This window comes from Nomascus leucogenys, chromosome 14, assembly GCF_006542625.1.
Source record: "Nomascus leucogenys isolate Asia chromosome 14, Asia_NLE_v1, whole genome shotgun sequence".
NCBI classification, from domain to species: domain Eukaryota; kingdom Metazoa; phylum Chordata; class Mammalia; order Primates; family Hylobatidae; genus Nomascus; species Nomascus leucogenys.
In genome coordinates, this window is record NC_044394.1 from 55822724 (window position 1) to 55835469 (window position 12746).

The 12746-nt window shown below is 43.8% G+C and overlaps 1 protein-coding gene and 1 non-coding gene across 2 annotated transcripts in view; both read left to right on the forward strand.

Annotated features, from left to right (window-relative positions):
* LOC115838269 (centrosomal protein of 112 kDa-like) overlaps positions 1–11292 on the forward strand; it is a 51401-nt gene extending 40109 nt beyond the window's left edge. Inside the window, exon 5 of the mRNA XM_030827128.1 lies at positions 11007–11292. Coding sequence (XP_030682988.1) covers positions 11007–11231 — 225 coding nt within the window. The 3' untranslated portion in view covers positions 11232–11292. The remainder of the gene's footprint in view (positions 1–11006) is intronic.
* LOC115838534 lies at positions 4587–4691 on the forward strand. The gene has a single exon (XR_004033547.1). It is a non-coding gene; the product is annotated as a U6 spliceosomal RNA (small nuclear RNA).
* Positions 11293–12746: the final 1454 nt, after the last annotated feature.

Genomic DNA, 12746 nt, shown 5'->3' on the forward strand with positions numbered 1-12746 from the left:
AGAGATGGGGTTTCATTCTGTTGGTCAGGCTGGTCTCAAACTCCTGACCTCAAGCAGTCCACCCACCTCTGCCTCCCAAAGTGCTGGGATTACAGGTGTGAGCCACCATGCCCGGCCCTTGGCACCATTTTTGTAAACCAGGAGATCTTGTTTGTGTAGGTTTTTTCTGGTTTCTAGTTTCGTTCATTGGCCTGTTTATCTATGTGCCAATACTACACTGCCTTAATATTGTAGCTTTAAAATAAATCTTGATATTTTATAGTGTAGTGTAGGCCCTTCTTTTTCTTCCTCAAGATTGCCTTGGCTGTTCTTGGTTCTTTGAATTTCCATATACATTTCAGGATTAGCTCACCAGTTTTTACTTGCATATAAATGTGATGTGTGCATGTGTACGTGCCTATTGAGATATTTTATTATGAATGCATTGAATCTATAGATAAATTAGGAAGAATTGATATCTTTATAATATGGAGTTATACCCAGAGCCCCAGGCAAGCAATTATCTTTTTTTTTTTGGCCTTTTCTGTAAATTTCATGGGTAATACGTAGTCCTATGTATCTAGTTTTTCCACTTAACAATATTGTCTTTGAAGTTCATATTGTTTCTTGTATCAGTAGTTCATTCCTTCTTGTTCCTGAGTGGTATGTCATTGATGAGTATACCACATTTTGTTTATCCATTCACTAGTTAATGGATATTTGGATTGTTTTCAGTTATTTGGCTACAATGAATGTTGCTGTTTTGGACGTTCATTGCAAATTTTTATTTGGACATATGTTTTTCATTTCTTTTGGACAGATATGTAAGAGTAGGTTGTGTGGTAAATTTATTTTTTTTATTTTTATTTTTATTTTTTTTTTGAGACGGAGTCTCGCTCTGTCACCCAGGCTGGAGTGCGGTGGCGCGATCTCGGCTCACTGCAAGCTCCGCCTCCCGGGTTCACGCCATTCTCCTGCCTCAGCCTCTCCGAGTAGCTGGGACTACATGCGCCCGCCACCACGCCCGGCTAAATTTTTGTATTTTTAGTAGAGACGGGGTTTCACCGTGGTCTCGATCTCCTGACCTCGTGATCCGCCCGCCTCGGCCTCCCAAAGTGCTGGGATTACAAGCGTGAGCCACCGCGCCCGGCCTATTTTATTTTTTTTGAGATGGAGTCTCACTGTCACCAGGCTGGAATGCAGTGGCACCCAGCTCACTACAACCTCTGCCTCCCTTGTTCAAGCAGTTCTCGTGCCTCAAACTCCCAAGTAGCTGGGTCTACAGGTGCGCGCCACCACATCCTACTAATTTTTGTATTATTAGTAGAGACGGGGTTTCACTATGTTGACCATGTTGGTCTCGAACTCGGCACAGGGCAGGAGCAGCTGCGGAATGCCCAGAGCTAGTCCCTGGCTCCGGGCGCAGGCCCAGTAGAAGCTAGGCGGGCAGCGGCGTCGGGCAGGCCCTTCCCGCCGGGCGGACAGCCGCTCTGATCCAGCCATCCGACTTGGCTTGCATCCTGGCAGCACGGACCCTGGGGCAACTTCGCTGCGGTGGCCAAGCCGGGGGAGGCCAAACGATGGCGGCACTGGAGCGGGAACTGGCCCACACCCCTGAACAGGGCAAGCAGAGGAGCAGGTGCGCCGGCGGCGCTGTGAGGCGTCACTCGTGATAGGCAGGCTAGGCGCCGCCACCCTGAAACCTCCCAGGGAGGACCCGCCAGCCCAGGCCGGCGCCGGAGCTGCAGCGCCACCTGCAGGCCAAGCAATTTTTTCTGGGAGGCTGGAGCTGCCGGTGCAGTGACGTCACAGGTGCGTAACGGATTGGCTTGGCCTTAACCGCGAGGCTTGGCGGTTGTTGCTTGGCTTGGCGGTTGTCGCTTGGCTTGGCGGTGATCGCTTGGCTTGGCGGTGATCGCTTGGCTTGGTGGCGGTTGCTGGGCTTGGCGGCGGTTGCTGGGCTTGGCGGCGGTTGCTTGGCTTGGCGGTAGTCGCTTGGCTTGGAGTGGCAGTGATCGCTTGGTTTGGCATTTCTGGCTTGGCGGTGCTCCTTTCACAGATTGGCAACCGCGGGACTTTCTGCTGGGAGGTTGTGGCCGAGGCAGTAGCTCGCTACTGATGGCCTCCAGGGGTGGAGAAAATGGGGGAGGGGCTGAGGGGTCTCCGAAGCCCGCAGCCTCCGCCATGAGGAAGACCCCTAGCGTCGGGAACCAGGAGGACCAGTTGTCCTTAAGCTCCCTGGGGGACCGGTGGTCCTCGGATTTCTTCAGCTGGTTAAGCAAAAGCGATGGCAGCGACAGCGAGCACGATGAGGGCGCCTTAGACTAGCCTTGGCACGACGTCCTCTTGGAAGATCTCGGCGAGCTCCACAGAGGTGCCCGGTCGGGCGCCGTCCCTGGGGTGGAGCGCGTCCTGGCTCCTGGAGACCCCTGGCGTGGACAAGAGGGATAGGAAGGAGAGGTAATGGCCAGGCGAAGGAGGCGGGCGCACCGTCGTGTTGGGGACCCCGGCTTTCTGGTGCCCACAGGCTTCATGGCACCCGGGATGGGGAAACCTCGGAGGAGTCGGGCCCAGGCCTCTTAGTGAGATGGGAGAAAATATAAATGCTTATTACTATTGCAAAAGTGTTGCTTTACTTTACAGGAGTTTTCTTGAAAAATATTGCACTTCCCCGAGGCGGAGCTGGCAGTGAGCTGACATCGCGCCACTGCACTCCAGCCTGGGCAACAGAGCGAGACTCCGTCTCAAAAAAGAAAAAATAATAATTATATATATATATACACGTACATGTATACATATACACACATATATATATACGTATATATATACACACATATATATACACACACATATATATACACACACACACACATACATATATATATATTGCACTTCCCGGCCGGGCGCTGTGGCTCACGCCTGTAATCCCAGCACTTTGGAGGCCGAAGCGGGTGGATCACAAGGTCAGGAGATCGAGACCATCCTGGCTAACACGGTGAAACCCCGTCTCTACTAAAAATACAAAAAATTAGCTGGGCGTGGTGGCGGGCGCCAGTAGTCCAAGCTACTTGGGAGGCCGAGGCAGGAGAATGGCGTGAACCCGGGAGGTGGAGCTTGCAGTGAGCCGAGATCGCACCACTGCACTCCAGCATGGGCGACAGAGCCAGACTCCAAAAAAAAATTGCACTTCCCAAATGTGTTTATCCATTTTCTCAATTTATTGAGAATTTATTGAAACATAAGCTGAATACCTATTATATAGCAGACATATTCTACTATCGCTAAGGTTCCTTCCATCCTTAAAAACTTCATGTTGGCGGGGCACAGTGGCTCATGCCTGTAATCCCATCACTTTGGGAGGCTGAGGCAGGCGGATCACGAGGTCAGAAGTTCGAGACCAGCCTGTATCAACGTGGTGAAACCCCCGTCTCTACTAAAAATACAAAAATTAGCTGGGCATAGTGGTATGCGCCGGTAATCCCAGCTACTTGGGAGGCTGAGGCAGGAGAATCGCTTGGACCCAGGAGGCGGAGGTTGCAGTGAGCCAAGATCGCGCCACTGCACTCCAGCCTGGGTGATAGAACGAGACATCCTCTCAAAAACAAAAAACAAAAAACAACAAAATGTTGGCCTGGAGTGGTGGCTCACGCCTGTAATCCCAGCACTTTGGGAGGTGAAGGCAGGCGGATCATGAGGTCAAGAGATGGAGACCATCCTGGCCAATATGGTGAAACCCCGTCTCTACTAAAAATACAAAAATTAGCTGGGTGTGGTGGCGCATGCCTGTAGTCCCAGCTATTCCGGAGGCTGAGGCAGGGGAATCGCTTGAACCCGGGAGGCGGGGCGGAGGTTGCAGTGAGCCAAGATTGCGCCACTGCACTCCATCCTGGGGACAGAGTGAGACTCCATCTTAAACAAAACAAACAAACAAACAAAACAAAAACAAAAAACTTCATGTTTACCTGCCCAGCCTGAGTAAACTGAGAGATTTAAAATTGGAGTATGAGGACTTCATCTCAAAGGAAGCTTTTTTCTCCCTCCTTTCAAAGAAAAGCATTTCCGAAGGTAGAAAATAGGAAAAAGTAACCTTTAACTGCCTTTTGAAAATGTATAACACTCTTATACACTAATATTAATAATTGGAAATGCCTGATTTACATGCATTCTATAAATCTAAGTATTGAATAAAATGAGCCATACCTATTCTTCTGAATCCTGAGTTTCCTTTGGCTTAAAGTATTTTTGAAAATCAAAGTAAGAATTATTTTGTTTTAAAATTTTGTTATGCTTTTAATCTCAGCCTAGACTTAGCCAAGACCTTCATGTTAAGTTATCCTTTAGGCCCTCGGGATTCAGTTCAAATAGTGTTGCAGAAAGAGATGAGTTTCCTTTTTTCATTGCTACCAGGTCTTGTGTGCTGAGGCCCCTTTATATCCAGTATGGTACCTTTTCTCAGATCATGGAAGGTCCCATATTATCCTTCCCCAGAGTGTGGCAGGAAGCCATCACCAGAATTCTGATTCTCAAGTAAGTTGGATTTAACAGAGCTAACTGAGCCTCATCCATGACTCACGAGTATCTGTGTATAAAAGGAGAGCTTCGTACTTGCTTCAGCAGGAAACATATACTCAAATTTTAACAAAATGCAGAGAAGATTAGCATGACCCCTGCATAAAGATGATGCACAGATTTGTGAAGTGGTCCATATTTTGTGCAGTCACTGGAAGTTAGTTCATTTGACTATTTGCTGACTAACTCCAAAGAAAATGTGAGTCAAAGCAAACTGGGTGTCACCTAATATTAAATTTGTGATTTTTCATTACAAAAATATGTAGTAAGGTGATCTATGGAGTGAGAATGGAGCTGTGTAACATGTGGGATGTTGTGTGCAAATATATTGTTAGTATGTATCTCAGAAATGAGAGAATGTCAACTTGCATCTCTTTCATGGAACTGAAAACAAAAAAGTAGAATGTTGTTTTCCATGTCAGTTCGAGATGAACATGGGGATCGAGCATCATTCTAACAAAGATCTGCCAAGTTCAAGTCTGTATCGAACAGTAGTCCAAGCTAGGTCTTGACATCTATTAGCTTTCTGCCCTTGGCGTGATTGATGAGCTCAGTAATAGTGGACAATGATGTTATCTAGTTTGATGAAATAATATATTTATAAGTAAACTTAGTTACAAACTATGAAATAGTTGTGATGCCCCAAATTATAAGCCACAAAGAATAGAACAACTAATACACAAAACTAGAACTTGATAACAATTTCAGAAAACGGCAACATTTGAATATGAGAACCCCTGAAAAAATACACATTGGATTTTATTTGCAATTCCAAAACAGTTTCAGCAAATAAAGCTCAAGAACAAATTATTTCATTCCTTCACTGTTTCTCTGAGCATTTACAAAACGTTATGTCGTTAAATCTTTAACAACCTAGTGACATAAGGCAGTAAAATCCTTGCTTTTTAGAAGAATACGTTGAGCCTAAGAGAAGCAACTTGTCAGAGAACAAATAGCTGCTGGTAATAGAGCTAGGACACTTTCCATTATGCCAAGCTAATGTGAGTTAATTTACTGAGCTATACTCCCTTCAATTCGTGAGTACTTCATCTTTTTTTCTTCTTTAGAAGCTTAAAGAGAAGTTGGTAGAACTCACAAACTGAAGTATGTGGGATAATTAAAGTTCTGATGTTAACTCTGATATTGTTTGAAACACTCTAAAAATTTAATATATTTGTTTTAAAATAGTAATTTCATTTAATACATTTTTATCCATAGCATTTGGCACCTAATTCCTGAATATAAGACAGAACAGACACCTGAAAGTCTTCCTCAAAATAACGATCCAGGTAAGACTTTCAATAATGAATTATTTTTGGTGGTCCTACCATAGATAACTAAAAAGAGTAAGGAAGTTTTGATCATGAAAGAACAGTTTAAAAAAATCCCTGTGTGTAAGTTGTATATTTTTCTCTTCATTTCTTTGTTGGTAGGTTAGATTTCACAGTTATTTAAAAAGTTAACTGCAGGTCATTTATTTTTTTCAAACAATCTGGTCTGAAAAAAAATTATGGTCCCTAAAATCTATATGATATTTTTGTATAAATAAGAAAAAGATATTTTTAAGTTGTATGTTTTCTTTATAGTCACATTATAATGAATGACTTGTTATGAAATTGGAACTTCATTTTAATTTTTAAAATAAATGACTTATGTTTAGTAAATGAATATCAATCACAGTTGACCCTTTTCAATGTGGAATTTAGGGATGCTTGATCCCCTCTGCAGTCAAAAATCTGTGTATCCTCCCATGTCAGCCTCCCAAGTAGCTGGGATTACAGATGTGCACCAAAACACTCAGCTAATTTTTTATTTGTTTTTGTAGAGATGTGGTCTCACTATGTTGCTTTTGACTCCCCCCAAGAACGTAGCTAGCAATAGCCAACTGCTGACCAGCAACCTTATTGATAACATAAACAGTCAATTAAGATATGTTTGTATGGAATATGTGTTAATATGCTGTATTCTTACAATAAAGCTAGAGAAACTGTTAAGAAAATCATAATGCTTACTATTCATGAAATGCAAGTGGATCATTATATAACTCTTCATCATAGTCTTCAAGTTAAGCAGGCTAAGGAGGAGGAAGAGGAAGATTGGTCTTCGCTGTCTCAGGTGGTAGAGGTGGGAGAAAGTCTGCTTATAAGTAGACCCCTGCAGTTCAAATCCATGTTGTTCAAAGGCTAACTATATCACACAGTGATTTATGTCACTAAAAAAAAATTAGTTTCAAAAGTGGAAACTCAGCAATACCTTTCTGGCACCATAAGCAAATGGCAATAAGAACTGTGAAATGGCCAGCTGTGCTGGCCCACACCTGTAGTCCCAGCACATTGGGAGGCCTAGGCGGGAGGATTGCTTGTGTCCAGAAGTTCCAGACCAACCTGGGCGACATAGAGCACATCTCTACAAAAACAAATAAAAAATTAGCTGGGTGTTTTGGTGCACACATGTAATCCCAGCTACTTGGGAGGCTGAGATGGGAGGATCACTTGATCCTGGGAGTCAAGGCTGTAGTGAGCTGTGATTGTGATCACAACCTGGATGACAGAGTGAGACCCTGTCTCAGGAAAAAAAAAAACCTGCAAAACATACCCAGTGTGCACTAATACTAATGGGAAATTATTTTTTAAAGATACCTTCTGAGTGCAGAAGTCAGGAAAGCAATTCCTTGTTGAGAAGAACAGGTCATGTTACATACTTATAAACCAACAAGGTGTCACTATTATTGACTTTCCCCCTAGTTTGAAATCGAATGAAGTATATTTGCTTCATTTACTTCATTAGAACAAGATGTGTTCTTCTACCTGCTGGTTAATTGTTATGTTAACAGTGATTTTGTTAGAACAAGACATGCTGTTACCATTAGCCAAAAGATTATTATAATAAATATTCACATAGCCCAACTTGAGGCTCGACAAATTATAATAAAAGTACAAAAATGTTTCACAATAACAAAAATGCTTCTGTGCTACTGAGATGTGACGCCTAATGCATTGGACAATCTGAACTGTAAGAGGACACCTTTAATTTAGTACATATTAATCAAAGAACTTCTCTAAGTTAAGGTTCTGCAAGTTATGGGAGACAAACATTAAATAGACATAGTTTTGGTCTTTGAGGTGCTCATAGAATAGAGCTTTCTCTATTTCTGTGTTTTTTCAACAGAATTTTCAAGGCAATCATTTATTCACTTTTCCACTTAAATAATTATCAAATGTCTTTTAGATACTAAGCATTTTTTTTCTAATGTTACAGAATACAAACATTTAAAAATACCATTGGGGCCAGCCACAGTGGCGCATGCCTGTAATCTCAGTACTTTGGGAGGCTGAGATGGGAGGATCACTTGAGCCCAGGAGTTTGAGATCAGCCCGGGCAACATGACAAGACCTCATCTCTACTAAATTTTTTTTTTAAATAATAAAACATTAGCAGGGCATGGTGGCAGGTGCCTGTACTTCCAGCTACTTGGGAGGCTGAGGTGGGAGGATTGCTTGAGCCTGGGTATTTGAGGCTACAGTGAGCTATGATCATGCCACTGCACTCCTGTCTGGGTAACAGAGTGAGACCCTGTCTCAAAAAAGAAAAAAACAAACAAAACCCAGGAGCTTGTTATTATCATTGTCATTTTAGTTATTTGCTGAATTATTTATTCATTGCCTACTACTGTGTGCTAGATGCCCTCTGGAAGCGTATAGTGATCATTTACTATGTTAAATATGTGCCAGACACTTTATGTGAGGAATGAAAGCTGTAAAAAAGTGGTAGGATTTAAGGTAAGCAGGCAGAGTGAGTAGAACTTTTCCAGGTAAAGAGGCAGAAGGATGATGTGGGCAGAAGATTGTGTGTTTGGCAGAAGGAGCAGTGAGTGCAAAAGTAAGATGCTTGAGTGAAATTTGCAGGGTTTATGAGCAGTTCAGTTTTGCTAGTGCAAAACGTATGAGATGCGAATGGTTGGGAATGAAGTGAATACCTAAGGTAAGCTTATGACAGACTTTGTTTTTTGAGACAAAGTCTCACTCTGTCACCCAAGCTGGAGTGCAGCGGCATTCTCTTGGCTCACTGCAACCTCCACCTCCTGGGTTCAAGTGATTCTAATGCCTCAGCCTCCCAAGTAGCTGGGATTATAGTCGTGAGCCACAATTCCCAGCTAATTTTTGTATTTTTAGTAGACACAGGGTTTCAGCATGTTTGACAGGTTGGTCTCGAACTGACCTGAAGTGATCCACACACCTCGGCCTCCCAAGTGCTGGGATTACAGGCGTGAGCCACCAGTCCCTGCCCAGACTTTTTAATACTATAGAAATGAGTAGATCTCAGGCTAGGTGCAGTGGGTCATGCCTGTAATCCCAACACTTTGGGAGGCCAAGGTGGGCGGATCATGAGGTCAGGAGATCGAGACCATCCTGGCCAACATGGTGAAACCTATCTCTACTAAAAATAAAAAAAATTTAAAAAATTAATAAAAAAAAAACTAGCTGGGCGTGGTGGCATATGCCTGTAGACCCACCTACTCAAGAGGTTGAGGCAGGAGAATCGCTTGCCTTACTTTGGAAGAGTCAGTTGAAGTCACAAGGGCTCAATATTTGCACTCTTTCAGTGAATGCAGGCAATTTTCTTATTCAATCTGTAAAATCGTATTATTGATCTCCTATTAATGTCATATTTTTAAAAGTATGAGGATGCCAAATGCTAAAAATGGAGATGGTCTAGTAACTAGAAATGCCCACCCCAGGGAGCGCAGATACATCTCTCCCTACATCCTAATGATATGATGTATTTTGGAATACAGACATTAGAACTTCATGAAGCTTTAGCTGTTGATTCTTTCCCAAGCATCATCCAGTTAATGATTTAGGCAACATATGACTGAAATAATTCATTGATCATGCACATTAACATAAATGTTACACAAAATACGCCTCTAACTGAAACCGAGAGGTATAAAAACATACTTCAATCTTCGTAAAGAACTTTGTGAGGAAATATAACTCTGTGATTGTATAGACACTTTTCCTCATAACACTTTGACATTCACAAACAGTAGATTGCGCTGCAGTTTGTAACCATTTTAAGTTGCATAAACGTCTCCTTGATTTTCAAATGTAGTATACTACTGTCTACTAAAACTCCTTTTTGTTTCAACTAAGTACTCTCACATATATTAGTTTATAATAATGTTTCTTATTATTTTTAAAGTGTTTTCCATTCAAGGAAAAGAAGTAAATTCCTATGTCAGATGGTTGAAGACTAGGTATTAGCCAGAGAGGTCTAGATGGTAAAATCCATCTTCCAGCCTCAAATAAGCTCCATGAACATAGAGGAATGCCAGGTGTCACACACCTTTCCTTCACTCGAATTCATTCTTGACTAGAGCCTGTATGCCTGTTCCAGGGACATTTAAACTCTTAAAGGATTTCTTCTGATCTTTACTAAATACATTAAGAAGAATGCCAGCCAGTGCCCTTTTATGTACTGGGACATGTAGTCATGTGATTAAAACAGGGAACATGAACTCTGACTTTAAAATGTATGTAGATATAAATGCTCTCAGCTAGAAAAGGTTTTCCACATCCACAGTCATGATGGGAGCCTTTCACTCCTCAGAAATAATCCCTTTTTAGGTCATCAAAAAAGAGTACAACTGCCACAGCTCATGATGCAATATCTTCATGAGCCCAGAGCACATACAAATCCTAAGGGAACTACCATAGTACAGTGCTCATTCTTGGCACCAGAACAAATGAAACATTCTATCCTGCACACACCTGCCAGAGCAGGCCACTTTCCTCTTCTGGGAGATTTTAAAAGCCCCCCAAAATGTTATTACTCCCATCCCCAATACACAGAAAAAGGGGGAAGGCTGTTTCCAGTGCTCCACCTTTAAACAGCTGTAAATGTCAGTACTCACAGTGGCATATTACAAAGTAATAAACTGTGCACTTGAGGGCAAACCACATATTGAGCTAATGAAGAGCTCACTGTGATTAGGATTCGATCAAACATAACAGCAGAACATAAGCAAATTTTATCTGAATTCCGTAATGAATATACATGCTGCACTAACATTAAAAAAGCATGGCAGCCTATCCCAAACCAGCAAGAACAGTTGTGTGCATATAGTGGGTCTTTGTGTGTTTGAACTCCCACCACATAAGGGCAAACTCGATATGCATGCTAACATCCTATAATTATCAAATTAAAAAAATGCTAAAGGATGCCAGAGTGAACAGGAGGGAAAGACCCACTCTCCTTTAATTTTTACAAATAAATTTAAATGATAAATTAGAAACACAAATAAATTTAAACTATAAATTAGAAACTAATAAATTTAAACTATCAATTAGAAACACAAATAAACATAAGTGGCTCTAACTTTCAAATGAAGTAAATGAATTGTGTAGGAGATTAACCCCTTAACCTTTTTTTTTTTTTTTTTTAAATTTCTTGACCAGCTCTTAGACGAAGAAGATGTCTCTTCCCGTTCTTGGCAGCCCGAAAACAATGGCATGCAGCCTTTCCTGCTCCTCCTGCCGCCTCTCCTGTACCAACAGCTTCTCCACCCAAGCCTGGGGAGTCCTGCATTACAGAAAGCAGCTGCTGGATCTGCTGTGCAATGGGGTTGTCATGGGGAGAACCCTCCCTCTCCTCTCCTGGTGCAGGCTCCACGCTATCAGTGAGGCTCACCTCACAAAGATCTTCAGGGAGAGGGAGGGGGGTGGGAATCTGAGCACAGTGCAAGCCCCCCCTGCTCCTGACTGCCCACCCCACCTGAGGGCTCTACTCACCACCCTGCTTGTCAGCAACACCCCAGCTCATGTGGGATTGGGGCTCCCAGAGCGGTACACAGGTAGTGGTCTGGCTGCTGCTGCAGACTCTGAGCCTCTTGGCTCTTCAGCTCCACCTGCAGGAAGACCCTGGGCATGAGGGCATGTGGTGGCTGGCTTCCAGATTCCTGGCCCATTAATAGGGCAGCGAGGGCGCTGTGGGGCTCTGTGGCCTGCCCAGGCCCCTGGCCCCTTGCTCCAGGCCTAAGAGACTGCCTCCCTTGCCTAGAACCCCATGCCTCCTTCCCCAGCCTCAAATCTCACGTCCTTTTTCCCAGCACTGGTGGAAAAGCAGGGGGAGCCAACCACCATCTGCTGAGTGTGCTACATGCCTAATGTTTCCACATATTATCTCATTTAATCATCAGCACCTCTGCAAGGAAAAGGCTAACTTCCTTTTGAAGTTAAAGAAACAGAGACTTAGATGCAAAGTAGTTGAATTATGACCAGTGGAACTGAGGTCAGAATCCAGTTTGAATCTAAGGAGTCTTTTTTGTTTTTGTGTTTTGTTTTGTTTTGAGACAGTGTCACTCTGTGTCCCAGGCTGGAGTGCAGTGGTGTGATCTCAGCTCACTGCAACCTTCACCTCCCGGGCTCAAGTGATTCTCGCGTCTCAGCCTCCAGAGTAGCTGGGATTACAGGCATGCACCACCAGGCCCGGCTAATTTTTTTTTTTTTTTTTTAATTTTAGTAGAGATGAGCTTTCGCCATGTTGGCCACGCTGGTCTCAAACTCCTGACCTCAAGTGGTTGTCCTGCTTCAGCCTCCCAAAGTGCTGGGATTACAGGCGTGAGCCACCACACCCGACATAAGGATCCTCTTATACCACTGTCTCTTCCTCTGTGATTGGGGGGCTCCATGCCTCTAGCTGGGATGATGATGTCCAGACCTGGGAGGAGCCCAGGTCTACCCGCCTCTAAAAGTCAGAGGGCAGGAGGCAAGAAATAGTCATAGGACTGCCCTGGAGGGTGCTGGGGTCACCTGCCCCCAGGCTGCAGCTGCCTCTGGCCTGGCACCTCCCCTCCCCAGAGGCTGGTACCCGCCTCCCAGCCCTTCTTGGCTAGCTCAGAGGTTAGCATCTCTGTCAGCTCACCCGGCTTCTTCAGCTCCTTTACTTTCTGCTCCAGCTGCTGTAGGGCCTTGTCCTGGACAGAGAGAACCAATCAGTGGCCACCCACTAAAACTGGAGACCCCAGAACTTGGTGTCTGCCTCCCATGGCACCAGGAAGGGTGGAGGCAGGTTAGAAAAATCATCCCCTCTCTCCCACAGCCATCAGAGCAGGGCTCTGGCTCACAGGTGCCTTTAGAAGTACCATTTCATGTGAAGGCTGCAATGCCTCATTTTACAGGTGGGGAAACAAAGGCCTT